We start from the raw sequence: 21,012 nt of genomic DNA on the forward strand, positions 1-21,012 counted from the left end.
CAAATAGGTTTTTGGATATTCATCGGGATTGGTGGCATTATGAGAATGTTTGTCGCTGAGGGTAGTTTCGGATGGGGTGAATTCATCGCGAGCTGTAGACCAGACTATGACAGTGATCAAGAATCTTGATTGTATAATATAAAACCGTGATAAAACAGTTTAAAAAAGAATGCTCTTGTTTTTTCAAACAAACGATGGAAAAAGGCTTTAACCTCTCTAAATGTGCTACTTTTCATTCTGAATTTCCGCGCTTTTATAATACCCTTTGGAAGAATGAAAGGGCTCATCTTTGTGTATTATTTCACACCTTTATGATCTGTCTAAGAGTAGAGAGGTATTCCACCCCTTAACCTTCCATTCTTCGCCATAAGGGTTCAGAAAACCTCGAGTGACAAGGGAAAGGGGCAGAAATGTAGCCAAATGGACTAAACGGGCTGTCAGATAGCTTGTCTAAATCCTTCTCAAGTGGGAATGAGAATGTTTAAGCTATGCATAGAACCATACAACAGTTATAACTGTGGAAATATATATGACTTTTGTGTTTATTTTCAAAATCAAAATATTTCTGCAACAAAATAAGAGCCCCCCCCCCTTATTAACCCTTGGCTCAACTTGGCGAAAACATGCATTAATTCAAAAATGTTCAGAAATTAAATATAAAAAAAACACGTTTTTTAACTGCAAGTAAGGAGCGACATTAGAACTTAAAACGAACAGAAATTATTCCGTATATGAAAAGGGTTGTCCCTTCGGCAACGCCTCGCTCTTTACACTAAAGTTTTTATTCTTTTAAAAATTAGAGTTGTGAGAAAGAGTCAAACTTTCAAAAATACAATCAAAATACAAAAAAAAGCGTTTGGTCATCAAAGACACTGAAAAGGAGAATTTTTGAGGGAAATACCCCTCTCCAGCTGCCAAAGTTGGGAAACTTTCCGAACAGTATTTAATTCCACAGATAAATAATTTGTCAACTACTATGGAGTGAGGGCTATTAAGCAAGACAAATCTTCGCTGATTAGCATGGCATGGGAAAACAAACGGAAGCTGGAATAGACCAGCCATGAAAGATATAGCTGTGAAATATAAATACAAAGTATTCTCGAAGACTAAAATATTTTAAGTCGTTTAAGAACCTAGATTGAAATATTTTGAAAATTAGAGGTTTACTGAAAACACATTGGCTAATCGACGCAACAAAATACAATAGGAGCCGAAAAGTCATAAAGTATCCAGTAAAAAATAAAAGGCTAATTTACAAGAATCTCATTAGTCTTTCCCCAACCATGAAATATGTAAATTTTAGTCTACAATTATAGTCTCTCAGAGCCTCAAGCAAGATCAGTTTTTTATAAAATACATAAAAAAAACTAGTTTTTTTAACTGAAAGTAAGGAGCGACATTAAAACTTAAAACGAACAAAAATTACTCCGTATATAAAAAGGGTTGTCCCCTCCGCAATCCCTCGCTCTTTACGCTAAAGCTTTTAATTGTTTTACAAAGCAGAATTGTGGCAAAGAGTCAAACTTTAGCGTAAAGAGCGAGGGATTGCGCAGGGGACAACCCATTTCATATACGGAGTAATTTTTGTTCGTTTTAAGTTTTAATGTCGCTCCTTACTTTCAGTTAAAAAAAAACTAGTTTTTTTATGTAATTTCTGAACGTTTTTGAATTAATGCATGTTTGATTTTGGCTCTCCACACATAAATTATTAAAATGAAATTTGCATATTAATTCCTTTTTTGGCTAAATAGCTTTGTCTTAGTTTTGACCAGACGATTTTGAGAAATAAGGGATGGGGAAGGAGGCCTAGTTGTCATGTAATTTTTCGGTTACATAAAAGGGCAACTATAAATTTTAATTTTTAACGAATTTTTTATTAGTAAAAAATATACATAACTTAAGAATTAACTTACGTAACAAACTTTTATATTCTTTAATTTTTATTATGTATATGAGGGGGTTTGTACCCTCGTTATTACCTCGTTCTTTATACTAAATCGTAGGTTTTGTTCCAATTCTTTAAGAATGACCCCTGAATCAGAAAGGCCGTAGAATAAATAGTTGAAATTACTAAAAATACTATAGCATAAAGAGCGAGGTATTTATCTCCTCCTAAATACCTCGCTCTTTATGCTTAAGTATTTTTAGAGCCCCTCATATGCGTAATAATCTCTGTTCGCTTTAAGTTTCAATGCTACTCTTTACTTTCAATTGAAAAAGCTTTTCCATGTTTATTTTTTCATTGTTTTTTTTTATTGTAATTTTAGAAAATCCTGCGCCCTTTTCATTGAATTTCAGTTCCCCCAGCACATATTTTTCCAAGGAATATCCTCCCAAATAGCCCCCTCCCCTCAACCCCACCCCCAAAACCCAAAAAATCCCCTGAAAACGACTGTACACTTCCCAAAAACCATTACTGTATGTAAACACTGGTCAAAATCTGTAACTTGCAGCCCCTCCCCCGGGGACTATGGGGGAGTAAATCATCTCCAAAGACATAGTTATTATCGTTTTCGACTATGTTGAACAAAATGGCTATCTCAAAATTTTGATCCGTTGACTTTGGGAAAAAATGAGCGTGGGAGGGGGCCTAGGTGCCCTCCAATCTTTTTGGTCACTTAAAAAGGGCACAATAATTTTTCATATCCGTTATAATGAGCTCTCTTGCAACATTCTAGGACCAATTGGTCGATACGATGACCCCTGGGGAAAAAACAACAAAAACAAATAAACACGCACCCGTGATCGGTCTTCTGGCAAAAAATACTTAGTTCCACATTTTTGTAGATAGGAGCTTGAAACTTTTGCATTAGGGTTTTCTCATACGCTGAATGCGATGATCTGATTTTTGTTGAGATTCTATCACGTTTAGGGGGTGTTCCCTCCTATTTTCCAAAATATGGAAAACTTTCTCAGGCTCGTAACTTTTGATGACAAAGACCAAATTTGATAAGCTTATATATATAAAATAAGCATGAAAATCAGATTCTTTTGATGTATCTCTTAGTATCAAAATTTCGTTTTTTAGTTTCGTTTACTATTGAGCCGGGTCGCTCCTTACTACAGTTCGTTACCACAAACTGTTAGAAAGGTTGTAAGTTATGCAACGGGACCATATAAGGCTTCTATGGAACGGTTGGTCGTATAGCCTACCGAATGGATGGTTATTTGATTGCTAGTCCGAAGATTGCATCCCCTTTAAGAGTCAAAAGTTAATGGAGGGTGACCAGCCAATCTCAAACAAGCTTATCATTCCCCAAAACATACCTGATCAAAATTTCAATATATGTATTTTTTTCAACATTGCTGAAAATTACAGTTATTATGTCTGGGGAGAAGCCAACCTCCCCACGATCCTCAGGCTGTAAGGCAATTTGTTCATTGTTTACATATAACACATGTTATTGAGAAAGGTATGCATGTTTGAACTTTACTTTCCAAAAAGACGAAGTGCATTCAAGTGATCCTTTTAGAGTGTGTTGAGGGGAGTGTTGAACTAAATTAAAACATATTTTGTGTATAAGGATTGTCAAAAGGACGTAACTCATGAATGACTGAGTATACTAATTTAGAAATTTCAGGAAATGACAAGGAAAACGATCAAAAAGGAAATATTTGCATGCTACCACTACTACTACAACTACCTCTGCGACTCTATCACTACTACTCACACTCACAATAAAAATCGCAGGCCTAACAAACTGAAACACGCAACTGATGAGTTTACAAAACGGATGAACCAACATACTAATGTGCGAGAAGATAAAGAAAACATGAGAGACATAGCAAGAAGAATAGGAGAATTGTCCGTTATGGATTCAACTGATATAAACAGAAAAAAAAACGGTAGCGAATATAGAAAGGACGTATCTACAATTACAACAGTCTCTAGATTTCTGGGCTAGGTTTTGGGACATAGTATGTCGGCCCATGCTACTTCATGATTCAATAGCTTTGGAAGAGGCGAATATTAAAATAGAAAAAAAATGATAGAACTGCGTATCACTGACACTATGCTAGAATGATATTGACGTTAATAAAATAGGGCAACGTTATAAACACAGACAGATTTCAAACACAGGAAAAAAAATGGACAGAAGATCAAATTAGATTAGTAAGACTGTTTTTTTTTCTGCACCCCCTTTCGGTAATTTTATCATGGTTAGCACATTCTAAAACGGTTCTACTCAATTCTCTCAAACACTTTCCATATCACAATTTCATGTCACACCTTAATACTCTTTCTTTAAAATATATCAATAGAAAATCTTATTTTTATGACGTCTGACTGTACCTTTAACAACCTCGTCAATTTTATCTAAAGTTTCCATTTCATCAAACAGTTCGTGGTAACGAACTGTAGTAAGGAGCGACCCGGCTCAATAGTAAACGAAACTCTAAAAAACGGAATTTTGATGCTAAAAGATATATGAAAGAAATTTCAAGCTCCTATCTACAAAAATGCGGAATTTCATATTTTTTGCCAGAAGACAGATCACGGGTGAGTGTTTTTTTTTTTTTTTTTTTTTTTTTTTTTTTTTTTTTTTTTTTTTTTATGGGTCATCGTAAAAAAGTTCTAGTGCCCTTTTTAAGTGGCCGAAAAGATTGGAGGGCACCTAGGCTCCCTCCCACACTCATTTTTTCCCCAAAGTCAACGGATCAAAATTTTGAGATAGCCATTTTGTTCCGCATAGTCAAAACCATACTAACTACATCTTTGGGGATGACTTACTCCTCAACAGTCCCTGGGGGAGGGGCTGCAAGTTACAAACTTTGACCAGTGTTTCAAACAGTTCGTGGTAACGAACTGTAGTAAGGAGCGACCCGGCTGAATAGTAACCAAAACTCTAAAAAATTGAATTTTGATATCAATAGCTACATCAAAAGAATTGCATTTTAATGCTGATTTTTAATATATAAGTTTCATCAAGTTTAGTCTTACTCATCAAAAGTTACGAGCCTGAGAAAATTTGCCTTATTTATGAAAATAGGGGGAAACACCCCCTAAAAGTCATAGAATCTTAACGAAAATCACACCATCAGATTCAGTTTATCAGAGAATCCTACTGTAGAAGTTTCAAGCTTCTAACTACAAAAATGTGGAATTTTGTATTTTTTGCCAAAAGACAAATCACGGGTGCGTGTTTATTTGTTTTTTTTTTTTGTTTTTTGTTTTCTTTTTCCCAGGGGTCATCGTATCGACCAAGTGGTCCTAGAATGTCGCAAGAGGGCTCATTCTAACGGAAATGAAAAGTTCTAGTGCCCTTTTTAAGTGACCAAGAAAATTGGAGGGCATCTAGGCCCCCTCCCACGCTCATTTTTTCCCAAAGTCAACGGATCAAAATTTTGAGATAGCCATTTTGTTCAACATAGTCGAAAACCATAATAACTATGTATTTGGGATGATTTACTCCCCCACAATCCCTGGGGGAGGGGCTGCAAGTTACAAACTTTGACCAGTGTTTAAATATAGTAATGGTTATTGGGAAGTGTACAGACGTTTTCAGGGGGATTTTATTTTGTTTGGGGTGTGGGGCTGAGGGGAGGGGGCTATGTTGGATGATCTTTCCTTGGAGGAATCTGTCATGGGGGAAGAAAAATTCAAGGAAAAGGGCGCATGATTTTCTAGCATTATTATAAGAAAACAATGAAAAATAAACATGAAAACGTTTTTTTCAAATGAAAGGAAGGAGAAGCATTGAAACTTAAAACGAACAGAGATTATTACGCATATGAGGGGTTCTAAAAACACTTTAGCATAAAGAGCGAGGTATTTAGGAGGAGATAAATACCTCGTTCTGTATGCTAAAGTATTTTTAGTAATTTCAACTATTTATTCTACGGCCTTTCTGATTCAGGGGTCATTCTTAAAGAATTGGGACAAAACTTAAGATTTAGTGTAAAGAGCGAGGTATTAACGAGGATACAAACCCCCTTGTATACATAATAAAAATATAAGATTATGAAAGTTTTTTACGTAAGTTGCTAATTTATAAGTTACGTATATTTTTTACTAATAAAAACGTTCGTTAAAATTAAAAGTTCTAGTTGCCTTTTTAAGCAACCGAAAAATTGGAGGGCAAACAGGCCTCCTTCTACACCCCTTATTTCTCAAAATCGTCTGATTAAAACTAAGAGAAAGCTATTTAGCCAAAAAAAGAATTAATTTACAAATTTCATTTTAATAATTTATGTGCGGAGAGCCAAAACCAAACATGCATTAATTCAAAAACGTTCAGAAATTAAATAAAAAAAAACTAATTTTTTTAGCTGAAAGTAAGGAGCGACATTAAAACTTAAAACGAACAGAAATTACTCCGTATATAAAATGGGTTGTCCCCTCCGCAATCCCCCGCTCTTTACGCTAAAGTTTGACTCTTTGCCACAATTCTACTTTTTAAAACAATTAAAAGCTTTAGCGTAAAGAGCGAGGGATTGCGGAGGGGACAACCCATTTTATATACGGAGTAATTTCTGTTCGTTTTAAGTTTTAATTTCGCTCCTTACTTTCAGCTAAAAAAATTAGTTTTTTTTATTTAATACATAGAGTAATGGTTATTGGGAAGTGTACAGACGTTTTCAGTGGGATTTTTTTGGTTTGGTGGTGGGGTTGAGGGGAGGAAGCTTTTTGGGAGGATCTTTCCTTGGAGGAATATGTCATGGGGGAAGAGAAATTCAACGAAAAGGGCGCGGGATTTTCTAGCATTACTATAAAAAAACAATGAAAAAACAAAAATAAAAAAGTTTTTTCAATTGAAAGTAAGGAGTAGCATTAAAACTTAAATCGAACAGAGATTATTACGCATATTAGGGGGTTCTAAAATACTTTAGCATAAAGAGCGAGTTATCTAGGAGAAGATAAATACCTCGCTCTTTATGCTAAAGCATTTTTAGTAATTTAAACTATTTATTCTACGGCCTTTCTGATTCAGGGGTTATTCTTAAAGAATTGTGACAAAACTTAAGATTTAGTGGAAAGAGCGAGGTATTAACGAGGACAAACCCCTCATATACATAATAAAAATATAAGAATATAAAAGTTTATTACGTAAGTTAATTCATAAGTTACGAATATTTTTTACTAATAAAAACGTTCGTTAAGAATTAAAAGTTCTAGTTTCCTTTTTAAGTAACCGAAAAATTGGAGGGCAACAGGGCTCCTTTCCCACCCTTTATTTCTCAAAATAGTCTGATCTAAACTAAGAGAAAGCTATTTAGCCAAAAAAAGAATTAATATGCAAATTTCATTTTAGTAATTTATGTGCAGAGAGCCAAAATCAAACATGCATTAATTCAAAAACGTTCAGAAATAAAATAAAAAAAAACTAGTTTTTTTTAACTGAAAGTAAGGAGCAACATTAAAACTTAAAACGAACAGAAATTACTCTGTATGTGAAATGGGTTGTCCCCTCCGCAATCCCTCGCTCTTTACGCTAAAGTTTGACTCTTTGTCACAGTTCTAATTTTTAAAATAATTAAAAACTTTAGCGTAATGATCGAGGGATTGTGGAGGGGACAATCCATTTCATATACGGAGTAATTTCTGTTCGTTTTAAGTTTCAATGTCGCTCCTTACTTTCAGTTAAAAAACTAGTTTTTTTATTTAATTAAGTTTAAGGGCGACCTTAAAGGGTATGTTGTGGGGGATTTTAAACTAGCCATGAGGCATTGTGTCCATACTTTTAATCCTACACCACATTCACTATAACTAATGACCCTAAGGGTATTAAGGTAAAACTTTAGGGAGCTTTTAGGAGAATTTTAAATTAAACAATAAAACTGTGTCCATACAGATTTTTGAAAGGGCATAAAAGAAATATCACAGGCAGCATCAATCTATAATAGCCAAAAATATCGTTGAAACTTTTAAAGCAGCTAATGAGATTCAAAGTAAAAAGTTGAGGTTTCCTTTTTAAGAGTAAAAAGAGATTGGAGGGTAATCAGCCCTTCTTTCAAACACATTCATTTTCCAAACACATCCAGTCAAAATTTTGACACAGCTATTTTGTTCATCATAGTAGAACGGTCCGGCAACTATGTCTTTAGGGATATTGGGCATGCAAACCCCCCACAATTACGCATTTAGCCCATTTTGCTTTAAAACTATATGTTGCTTTAAGCTAATCAAAACGCATTGTGTTTTTGGTTGCTAATAAGACACCTCAGCAATAAACCAAGAACGACTGGAGGTATTAAGTTGAAAATTTTGTGGCTACTACTATTAATGCTTCTACTTTCTCAATTTAAATGAACGAAAAGAATGTAAGTGAATACAGGTTGTCAAAGAGCACAGATAGAACCTTTTAAGAATGATATTAAGTTTTGTTTTTCGGGTAAATTTAAGGAGTAAAAAAATTAAATTAAAAAACAAGAGCTATGAGCTCATATGGCAGTTGTGACGAGGTCGGAAGAGCCAAGAGCTCATATGGTATGAGCTCTAACAAAATTTTAAGAATCAATAGATTGCTTTAAAAGGAAAATCAGAGGCTTAGTGCCGGTCGGGATTTAAAATAAGAGCTCTGAGTCACGAGGTCCTTCTAAATATAAAAATTCATTAAGATCCGATCACCTACTCGTAAGTTAAAAATACCTCAATTTTTCTAATTTTTCGTCTCCCTTCAGCCCCCCAGATAGTCTAATCGGGGAAAACGACTTCATAAAGTCAATTTGTGTAACTCCCTGACACGCCTACCAATTTTCATCGTCCTAGCACGTCCAGAAGCACCAAACTCGCCAAAGCACTGAACCCCTCCCCCCAAGTCCCCCAAAGAGATCGAATCCAGTACGGTTACGTCAATCACGTATCTACGACATTTGAGCTAGCACATATAAATGGGTATATGTATTTGTTTAAAAATAAAATAGGTAGAGAGAGAGAGGAGGGTTGGCCCTTTTTCTGTAAATTATAGTATATTTGTAAGAAAAGTGAATGATTATGATTACCTTTATGAAGAATTGTCAGTTCATTTTTGCTAGTGATCTAGATTGTATTTGATTGATCTAGATTGATCTAGATAGAAGTCCTTCAAAAGTGTTATGTTGCACTCAATATAGGCCACCGAGTTCGGCTGCTAAATAATTTTTTTTTAATTTGAGGATGGGTGACTTTGATATTGATATTGGTAATCTACATAAGGTGTGAATTCAACACTTTCAAATAATGTTGCCGTTGACTTTGTAACGAGATGTATGTCTGCATGTTTGTTTCCAACGTGCCAGTTCCCGACAAGAATTACGGAGTTATCAGCGTCGCTAATTGACAGTATTTTCACAAATTTTTAGACTCTGGGTTATAACGTTATAGTCGAAGACACTTCCAACCATCTTATGATCCTGTACAACCTTCAATTTGGACCCCCCCCCTTACACCCTTTTCTTTGAGGACAAGAAGAATGGAGAATGCTTCGACTGATGTAGCAAAAAGCTTACTGTCCCAAGTCGACCTGTCTCTCTGCTTAGAATGTGACAAGGACAAAGCTACCGACTACTTCATCGACCAGTTCGAAATAGTACTTAATATGGCATGTCCTTTATTAAGCCGGCAAGCTAGAGTTTTTTTAAACCAAAGAAACCATGGACTACAGCTGCTGTTCTGTCTTCTATCCATACCAAAAATAAGCTCTTCAGAAATTTCGTGGCAGCTCCTACACAATTCGGCTGTACAGAAACTGTCTGACAAAGCTACTGTAACAAGCAAAGCAGTTATACTATCTTCATGAATTTCAAAATACTCAAGGGTCCCCAGAGAAGACTTGGTAGATTATTAATGAATGCCTTGGAAAAAAACAAAATGAAAAACCAACTGGAAGAAATATTATCACAAATAGACAAGAAAATTGTTAAAAGAAAGCTAAATTTTGTTGGTGTCCTAAATGAGCACTTCGCAAATATTGGTCACATAACATCGCTTGAGAGATCAACTCAAAATTCACCAAGTTCAGCATATTATGCCTCCATGCCTTCTCCATTGGATTGCTCTTTTTTCCTAACGCCGGTGTCACCGGAGGAATTACTGCAAGCTATATACCAACTGAAGAATGGGAAGAATCGGAAGGTATGGATGGCTCGTCGATAAGCCTATTAAAACGGATAATCCCGGATATTACGGAACTTTTAGTTCATATTGCCAAATTATGTTTTTCAAGTGGATATTTACCAACTTCTTTAAAGTCTGCACGTGTTTTAGCCTTGCATAAAGGTGATGACGTGAAAGATCCAACAACAAGCCAACCACGATCCTATTTGGAAAAGTGATTGAACGATGTCTTTACAATCGCATAGTGAAGTTTTTTGATAAGAGGGGCTGTTTTAATGACCTTCAGTTTGGGTTTAGGAAAGGTCATAGCACTGAACATGTAATTCTGAAGCTCACGCAGCTTATACACGACAATTTAGCTAAAAACAAAATTCTGGCTACTATATTTATCGATATAAAAAAAGCATTCGATAATATCTGTCATTCAATTTTGTTTCGTAAACTAGAAAATCATGGTACACATAGACCTTCAAATTCTCTGACTGAATCATATTTTACCTGGCGTAGTCAGTTTGTGGATGGTGGAAATGGTACCTCTTCCCTACTGGTCAAGTCGACGTTCCTCAGGGGTCCATATTTGGATCTCTACTCTTTCTTATTTATGTTAACGGCATCAACAGGGCACTGGAAGATTTCAGACTAAATATCCTATTCGCTGACGATATGGCCTGCTCAGTGTGCGGTGTTGATGAAATGTCGTTTAAGGAGAATATGTTGCCAGCTTTTGAGAGGAACTTGGTTTAGTGCAAACAAAATTATCTATTAATATGTCGAAAATCAAATATATGATTTTCTCTCGTACTGGCCAGTCACCACCTGAACTTAGTAGACTTCCCATTGATGAATTTACTTATTTAGAGTGTTTATCTACTATGAGATATTTAGGTGTGTTAGATGATCAGAATATGAGTTGGAAGAAACACATTGCTAAATTGCATATGAAGTTGGAAAGGAATGTTGGAATATTGAGGCATTTGAAATTTATTCTACCTATCCATGCAATGAGACCAGTATATTTTGCCCTAGTCCATTTTTATCTGAGTTGTCTCACCCTGACTTTCTAGAATACGTTTAAAACTCACGTAAAAACACTTCAAATACAGGAAAACAAGCACTGTGTATCCTAAGAAATTTCATCCCCTCCCCAATATCCCCACCACGAAAATCACCAATTGAAAGTACAGATTCTTCTCTTAAAATATATTACCTGTCGAATTATTATTATGTTTTCATGGAATGATGTATTGTATCAAGTATTTTGCTAAAATACTGCCGAAAAACTTTTATGCTATGAAAGCATTTAACCGCTGTGAGCATGATTTTGGAACGAGGGAATCTCCTAATTATGTAGAATCCCGAGTGCGCACTGAGGTATCGAGGTTCTTAGTAAGACACGGCATAACCAAGCTTTGGAATTTGGATGGGTTGGGTTTCAATTTTGGTCCCTCTCTTGACACACTACGGGGCAAAAAAAAACTCTTTTACCTACCCTTTGATCATTTTTTATATATATTTATTTATGGTCGTCCTGCTGACTCGTTCTCTTGATCGAGTTTCTCCGCGGCTTCACTTCAATAATTTTCTTGTGAATTTTATGGTAAGTTCTCCATTTGGCTGCTGGCTTGAGGTGATGCTTGGTAAGTCATACATGTTTTTTCTTTTTATTTATTTATTAAGGATTGTGATTGTGTGCATAAACAGTAATATATATTTTTTTTGTATTTGTAATTTATTACTCGGCAATACGAGCTAGACTTTCAGCCATGTATACCCGTATTGTAGTTATATTTGGCTCTTGTAAAAAAAATATTTTCCCGAAAAACCTTAAAGTTAATAAATTTTACATATTTAGACTCATCATAGTTAGTAAGCTTTGTTGATGCATATATTCTAATAAAAAGTCTGTTTTTTTACGTTTCGACTTCTATTGAAAAGAGTTTGTCTTGAATTACAACTATTGTATGTGTTTCCTAGGGCTGCTAGAGAGGCTACAAGCATACTATGTTCCCCAGCCCACGCATATTAAAAGTCATCGGATGATTCCATTTCAATCAAGAAGCACCGAAATTACAATTTTTAAAAACGTCTTTAGGGGAATGGGGGCTTTGGTAAGGCTACGTTCTCACTTTGATTCTTTACTCATACACATAAGAGATCCGTGCACGACCCAGGGTTAAGCAAACTCTACGTTTCTGTTGAAAAGTTTGGAAATAGGCATGGGCGTTGCTCCAGCATTTTTACTGTGTAGGAGGGAAGAGAGATTGTCCGAATAGTCAAGGGACATGGGCTATATTAGTTTTTTTCCAAATTATTTGGGCTGGGCAACTACCCTCCCTCCAAACAACGCCCCTAGAAATATTGTTGGTGGATGTTAGATGGATGACAGACCCAAGCTTGTTATCCATTTATGGGTAATCCTTGGATTGATCGTTGTTCTAAATCTGAACACCACTTTTAATTTCATATGAAAGACTTTCTCTTAATTAATCATCAGAAGCAAATGTTTGCTAAGAAAAAAAGACAACATTTGCAAAAAAAAGTGGGGGAAGCTGAATTGACATTTGATCCCCCCCCCCCCCAGGTGAACTGTGTTGGTAGTTCAATCTTTAGCAATAAAGATGCAAAATCAACTTACAGGAAATGTCTTCTAGCATGAAATTGCTGAGTGTGAGATTCTCTATGCAACAAGATCCTGTTATCTAAACAAAGGCACAATTTATAAATGACATACCATTTCTCCTGATCTGAATGTCTCACTTGTGCTAAAGAAGAAAGCGTTTAACTAGTGTCTGCACTAGTATTGTTTAATAACTATTGCAAGGTCTGGAAGATTCATCCTATACAGGGAAACTACTGTTCTTAACTTCCTCTTTTTCTAATGGCGAATAGTTGCGTTTAAAATCTTTACTTTTAATGGTCAAGCAACCAGGTTAAGAACATTTTATTTACAAGTAAATAATGACTTGACTTGGGCTTTACTCTCACATTCAGAAATTCTAAAGTGAATACCATCTTTGCAAAAAAAAGATGCTTCGTTTGGAGCCTTGCACTGTGAAGCTTTGAATTTTTTTATAATTTTAGTTCAGAAGGACATCAACCCGCTTAACATCAGGGATACAATCTGAAATTACAACATTTATGCAATGGAAACCAGCTTGCAGGCCCAGGGGAAGTTGTTGAATACATTCTACCGGTAAAACCATCCAATGATCAATGATCGATTCTCGAACAACCATGTCAACACAGTTAGGCTATAATAGTTACTACTCTACAACATTAGTACTAAACAGGAGAAAGACCTTTTGTGCCAATAAAAACATGCAAAAGTAAATGAATACGACATAATAGATTCACAAGGTTCGCCGTGGCATTTTTGTTTTTTCTGTGGTTTTTATTGTTTTGGACAGCAGTCCTCCTTATACTTTTATCGTTATAATTATAAGGAAATAAGACGAGAGCCTCATATGGAGCCACAAAGCAAATTGCTGAAAGCCTTCCACAGGCATTAAGGAGCACAGCAAGCCTAGGACTGAAGCATCAAGAATCAGTAGGAGCTTATCTGTAAACAAAAAATAACAAATATAATCGAATGAACTCACATGGCTTCCCATGGCATTTTTCCTTTTTCTGTGGCCTAAATTGTTTTGGACAGTAGGCCTTCTTTACACGTTTACCATTACGATTATAACAGCCAATGGAACGCTTCCGTACACCTTTCTTTCCACATCGAGCATTGCACTGAAATGAGCATACATAACAACATAGTACCTTATTTTGAGGAGAGGTAGAAAATATTTGTGTAAAATTATCTGAAGTATCCAAATTTTGTAAGATTTTAATCACAAAAAAGAGGCAAAGACTGGCTTCGTAGTACTTTACAGATAACTTTAATTCTAATACAGTAATCCTTGTGTCTTGTTTTTTATCAATTTCGAGTTTCTTTTGTAGTTCTCTAAGATTGTCGAAAAAAGAACAAAATAGCGTAAAGAGCCGTTATTTGAGGAAGGAGTACCCACCATCATATCCGAAAAGTTTCTGTTCATTTTCAGCTTGAATGTCACTCTTTACTTTCACTTGGAAAATTAAGAAAATGTCGGTCGTTTTAATGTCATATCAAGGTTTACCCTAAGTGCAAGGAGGGCTACCATCTTTCAAAACAAAAATCCTTAAATCAAAATCGAACTTTTCCGCAGCAACGCTCCAAGACAAAAAGTTTTTTTTTAGTGTGTTTACGTTATGAAAGATTTTTTCTTTCCAAGTGGATCTACCTCCAGTGATAAGGTAACATTCTTTACCGAGACCATAGCACAGTCACTCTAAATTAATTTTAGGGCTTATCTAAAAAAGAATGGTAAATTATAAATTTTTGTATGATTCAAACTGGAGGAAAAATTTTCTGCACCATATTAGAAATCGACCAAAATTTGTTAAGGTAAAATTGACTATTTTTGGCTCTCTTCAAAAATGGGGACTTCTTAAAAACAACTTGATTTACACGTATAGAAAGTCGTTAACAGGTAAATGTAGTATGTACATCACGAATATGCACTTTGTATTGTTCTTAACGCTCATAATCAGTTCCCAACCCACCCTCTCCCACCCGTAAATTAAGTGTCGATAAAGTCTGAGAACACTATTGTGCGAACTCGAATCCATAGAGTCCAATCCATACACTCCTAATGCAAAGAAGAAGTCGTGTCCAGGTCAATTTACGTCCCCATCCTCCATCCAAAACAAGACCACCAAAAATTCTTAAGATCTAATAAGAAAGTTCTGACAACAAAGCAAATCTTTGATTTAAATTAGAACAAAAAAAACAAAGGTAATTTGAGATTGTAAAAGGACTAGAGATTCATCCCATTTACTTAATTAATCAAGCATGTTCTTCATCCTTGATTTGGACCAGAGCATTATAGCAACTATTTCCATTGCAATATTTCGTCCCCTGAGAGCGGTTTTGTCTTACTAAGGTTTTCAAAATTCCGAGAAAAACGACTTTGAAAATTTCACCTTTGCTAGAACTTACACGGTACAACCGATTTTTTTCGCAGATACATAAAAAAAAAGAAAAAAAATAACTAGGAGGGTCTCCCAAATATTACATGAAAAAGGTGAAGTTTTAATTGTCAAAAATTGAAATGAAATAAAGATACGACAATCCGGCCTTACCGAAATTTTAGTAAACTTAGATACGACAAAATGGTGTGGGTGGCCTATTCTTTTCACCATGAAGGTACGACAAACGAGTTCTGATGCAGCAATACTATTCGAAAGAGTATAAAATTAACAAAAACATCAGAAATGATCATTTTTCTTAAGTTTCTTTGCTGGCCGCCGTTTTGCTTCAATGGAATCCTCCTCTGGACATGGATCTCGCGCACATGGAGAGGCTTCCAAACGTTCAGTAGCCCCCTTGGCCTTGTAGTACTATTCAATCTTGGTTTTAAAATACTTCTGGTCTTGGTTGGGAGTGAACTTCAGGAGATACTTGACATCTTTGATTTTTGTATCAGGTAGATCAATATTTATGCCACAAAGCTTGGGCAAAACAAGACGTTCAACAACACAGACAGCCTAAGTGTTGGGACACTTTTTAACCGAAGTACATTCTTGTGATATAGTAGCCATTTGCAAGCCTCTAGAGAAGGAAGTTTTGAACCAAACCCTCTCAGCGTTATCCTGACGGAACTCAAGTTGTTTTACCTTTGAATACGGTACCAACGAGTACTTGTACAGCTTTGCTGGCTTTTGCAAGTGAAAGAACTTTGACTGGGTCATTTGTAGCACATTTAAAGAACGTATCTTTCTTACTTTCAGTAATTTCCTCACCAGACCTAGTGCAGAAAACAAACCAAGGTGCTTTAGCCCACGCTCAATTGTGCTATGTACAGCATCAACCTCCTGTATAGTCGAATGACCTGATTCACAAAACATCATAACCACTTTTTCTAAGCGTAGAAATTTTCTTAGAACATCCTGAATAGCGAAGCTTATAATTGAGTTTCGGCTCTTGGACACGCAGGAGTCCGACCAAGTAATTAACTGCCAGATATCAGTGTAAGTATCAAGAACTTTTTCCAGTATGGCCACTAGTCCACTAGCTATTTCGTTTGCTCCATATCCAGCCTCAAACTCGGACCAAATGCAACAGTATACCTCATTGATTTTCTTCCTGTTTCAGACTCTTTTAGAAACTTACTGTTTTATTATAAATCCATTTCTTATGTTATATGATCCACAAGCATCAATTTTCAACGATTAAGTTAGATAAATAAATTTTATTTTGCTGTTTTCTTCTTCCTTGGCGCCGAATTTTCAATTAAAGTATGCGTTTTTGGTCTTTTTGACAAAATAATGCTACGTTTTCTCAGTGACAAAATTATTTATAGTCAGGTTAGGCTAGGTTAGTTAGGTTAGGCTGGGTTAGTTAGGTTAGGCTGGGTTAGTTAGGTGAGGTCAAAAAGTGTTTAAATTTGAAGTTGCAATAAAAGCGATTATTATATTTATAAAGAACATAAAAAAGGCATCGAGTGGTATGTTCACTTTATTTGTAAGTCAATAATATGAACTACAAAAAAATCTACCGACAGACTGCTGCATTACAAGGAAGCACTACCAAAACACGATCATAGCCTAGATTCATTCTGACAACCGATACGCAACAAAAATCATAACAAATCAGGTATTTGATCATATCAAATTGTACTCTATATAATATTTACAATATATCATATAATATATATAACTAGCTGCTGGTGTGGCGCTTTGCGCCACACCAACACCTAGTTGGGGGGGGGGGGGGCGAAGCGCCCCGGTCGTCATTTATATTCCCTGTGTCCCGGTCTTCATTTGTGTCCCGGTCGTTATTTATATTCCTTGTGTCCCGGTGTCCCGGTCAGTAACGTCATAAAGTCTTCAATGGCGCTGGAGGTGCAGCCAGTTGAGGAAGTTTAACTTTTCCTGAGGCGCAACGCATTCCCATTGTTTCACCATTAAATTTCAAGGCCTTGCAATAGGGACAAATTTTAGACATAGTCCCGATTTGAACACATCTACTCAAGCTATAATCATCGACTGGGCTTTACCTGAATGTCAGGCGATAATTTTGACGTTGCTCTTGTGATTCCTCGGCACGCTTTCTTTTGGCATTATCTGTTTGAGCCGCAAGGCTGTTTTCACGTTGTTCGTGTGATTCCTCGGCACGCTTTCTTTTTGCATTACCTCTTTGAGCCGCAAGCCTGTTTTCACGTTGTTCTTGTGATTCCTCGGCATGATTTTTTTGACGTCATATACAAAGCCTTATATACTTATAATGACATTATATGCGTACAAACAAACAAACATAAAACTAATTTTTATATATATAGATATAAGATATAATATATATTATATTCTTGGAACAACATATTAGTCAATTCCGCAAAAATGAGGTACATGGATTCATGTAAATATTGTGCAGCTTGTGCAGATGTAAATAACGTCCGTTTCATTGTGAAACTTTTACCAAATCTTTTCTTCTTCAAAAGGATATGTCGACGGAGTTACGACAAAAATACCTATGTAATTTTCCCATATGAGATACGACAAAAACACTCTTAACAAAACAGCAAAATGTGAGACATAACCGCTCTTAACAAAACGGCAAAATGTGAGATACGTTAAACGAGAAATCTAAAACCGAGGTATTTCTAGTTGCCATACAATAAAATGGACGACAGAATTGGATAGAGCAAAAAATTTTGCATTAGATGGCAGTCTTAACTCCATTTCCCGAAAAAGTTGCAGATACGACAAAACCGCTCTCAGGGGACGATTTGCAAACAATGTTTTATCGATGCCATTTTGATGATAGCTGCGCTTGTCACTATCATAGGACCCCTTACAACAAAACTTAGCAACGGTGAGAATTTTTTTGGTGACACTGGAAGATCCGTGAGGATAGGATACCGCCTACCCTTCTGGATTTTCACTCCCGAATTCTGAGGATCAACGGCAGGACCCTGACACCCAATCCAATCTTTTACTTGAAGATAGGTTCTGAAACAATGACATTTCACTGCGGAAGTAGATCTTGAGGATGGACGAAAGTCTTAGACGTTGCTTTTTTCTGCAAAAAGACCCGGTGTCGGTAACTGTCAAGATTGTAGGAAGATTTTGAACCTTGCAATATAGAAAGTGCCGCCTTTCCCGCTAATTTAATATTTTCTTTCGAAGATTCAATTCAAAAAAACATTTAAGCATTTACCTTAATTGTTTACTGTCTCTCAGTTGTTTAAGTACAATGTTTTTGCTAAGTTCATGTACCCAGCAAGTTGTATCGCAGCCAAGAATTGCGTGAGCAAAAGGAAGCAGTTTATAGGTTTCAGTGTCAATCTTCTTAACAATGGCTCCAATAAAACCAAGTTGCATCTGAATTGGCTGCTTTAGGCTCACTGTGGATGTAGATCTTGGGGTGCTCAGGATGATAAAGTCAAAGTAACAACGCTACAAAATCGGTGTAATGCTCATGAAGATCCTATGTAATCAAACGCTCTACCGCTGCTAGTAAACAGAAATCATAAATAAATAAACCTCATAAGTAAACAGAAATTACTTTGACAAAACGAGCTTTATTCTTTTTGCTCGAGGGAAATTCATCTTTTTTGGTTGTCAGTCTTATTTCTGGGCTAAACAGCACTTCCTGTGCAGTGACACGGATTCGCTTAAGATGAGTCATATCCTTTGTCGAAGCAGCGATGTTGTAGACATCAAGAACAATAGTAGCGTCTGGATGTTTGGGCGAAACGCAGGTCCAATTTCGGTCTTAGATCTCCGAAAGTGTTTCTTTATTCTCTTAGGGAATCCAGTGAAGCAGAACCGGCTAAAACGTAGGTGCCAGTCAGACTAAGCTGTTCCTCAATAGCATCCTGGATTCACAATTTATTTTTGATTTAGTTCAACATTCCCTAAGAGATTAAATTAATACCCTTAATGGTTCTTGAGGTCTTGCAGATTAGTCTTTTGACGAACTTGATGCGCTGTATGTTTCAATTAATTCTAAGGCCCACTTAATACTCCCTGACAGTTTTACCTTAATATCATCGGATACTCCTGAGATATTGCCTCCTTTTGACAAATTAGATACATATGTTGTATTTAGATCTAGTTTAAATTCCCAGAAAGTTTCAATTACATTCCCTTAGCTACTCCCTTAGCTCCCTTAGCTACTATTGTAGATATGAACTTTCAGCAAAACGGATACAAATGCCTTCTTTCGATTTAGTCTACCCTATTAGCCCCCTCCAACACTATTGGAGGTTTTAACTTAACAAAATCAGCCTTTTTGGACACAACTAGGTTTCAGTATACCCTCTTTCATAATGGTAAAACCTAAATAACGATCAAGACCACCTTAACTCTCCATAATAAAACAACAAAAGGTAAAACAATGAAGAATTATTCTAAGACATTGGATTTTTTCTTAATTCCGTTTTTTTAGAGTTTCGGTTACTATTGAGCCGGGTCGCTCCTTACTACAGTTCGTTACCACGAACTGTTTGATGAACATTTTGGCTGCATATCTAAAATTTGTCATTAGCAAAGCATAAAATTAAACAAGAATTACAATAAAATACATACTATATAAGTTAAAACTAAATTTTGAAACAGTCTGATAATCATCACTTCAAGGAAGTTCACTCAGGACTGAATAAAAACCACGAGATGCGGCAATTCCTTCAGATAAAAAGAAATAGAGAACCATGTTTTTGAAGTGATTGTTGCTTTTCGGGCCGCCAGTCTAAAAGGTCTTTTTGGTACATTCCATTGGCAATATAATTGTTTTGCAATGTAATTTGTTAAATTAATCTTAATCATATTTGCATATTATGTATTTGATCAATATTCCCCTAAATCTCAAGTTAACTAATTATTATTACTTTTATTCCCTTTTCAGAAAACTTGACTAAAGACCAAGTCATGGCTAGGTTATTTAAACAGTATTGCATGGCGAGACCACCCCACCTTGCTACTTCTTTTATTCTAAATTCATGATGCAAGATACTTCTAAGTGTATGAATTCCACTATTCTTTTAGTCCACTTACCTTTGTGTGTCTTGTAGTAAAATGTACTTGTAGAAAAGAACAAATCGGAAAACTGCTCCGTACGTCGGAGCAATTTTCATTTTGGAAAGATACATCTATGATGAGGCTTATGTTGGGTTGTTGTGTTTTTAAAAGCTAAGTGTGTCGTGATGTCGTAGGAAAAGTCATACAGAGAACATGCAAGCTTTTTTCCTTGGCATGTATACATACAATGAAAAGCGTAGGTCGAAAAAGCTATTCATGGTTGCGCCCACCTTTATTACGAATTTGTGGGATAGTGAGCCTCTCGTGAATAGCTTGCAGTGAAGTATCACAAAAAGAGCTGCCCATTACTTTGACAGACGTCCAGGCACACTGCACGTGTAGTTTTTATATTAAGCCATGTTACCATATTTTGCCGAAAGCGTAAGCGAAGTCAAATGACAAGAGCACGATGTTAAATCCTTTTTAAAGAAGTTCCATCAACTCCTAATTCAGGGCCACTGTTTGAATATCTTTCAAAAAAAAATACGGAGTCCATTTGAGCGGTCATCAAAAGGTTTATTCGACATCACATATTGAAAGTATATGGTTACAAATACCTTCATAAGGTTTCTGAATGCAGAAAAAGCGGCTAATAGGCCTATGTTAGCCAATGCTCATTTGATCAACATCTTATTTAAGTATAAGAATGAAATGGGTAGATTTCCATGAGCAAAGAAAACTTATAGAACAACAGCACATTCGGGAAAGCCATAATAAAGCTCCAGAGTAAAAATACTGTCTGGACCCCAAGAATTTGGTCAAACGAGATACATTGTGCATTAATATGCCTTGGATTTTACACTAAGTCAGATCCAACAGAGAAAATTTACACTTCCTATGCCTAAATGCTAGGAAAAAGTTGTCTAAGG

General features: G+C 35.9%; 1 protein-coding gene across 7 annotated transcripts in view; it reads right to left on the minus strand.

Moving 5' to 3' along the window:
- LOC136031369 (A disintegrin and metalloproteinase with thrombospondin motifs 9-like) overlaps positions 1-21,012 on the minus strand; it is a 466,037-nt gene that overhangs the window by 71,423 nt on the left and 373,602 nt on the right. For all 7 annotated transcript variants that reach the window (XM_065710922.1, XM_065710894.1, XM_065710885.1 and 4 more), the window contains one exon: positions 13,636-13,774. In XM_065710922.1, the coding sequence (XP_065566994.1) occupies positions 13,636-13,774 (139 nt within the window). The remainder of the gene's footprint in view (positions 1-13,635; positions 13,775-21,012) is intronic.

The sequence above is a fragment of the Artemia franciscana genome, chromosome 1, assembly GCF_032884065.1.
Source record: "Artemia franciscana chromosome 1, ASM3288406v1, whole genome shotgun sequence".
Lineage (NCBI taxonomy): Eukaryota > Metazoa > Arthropoda > Branchiopoda > Anostraca > Artemiidae > Artemia > Artemia franciscana.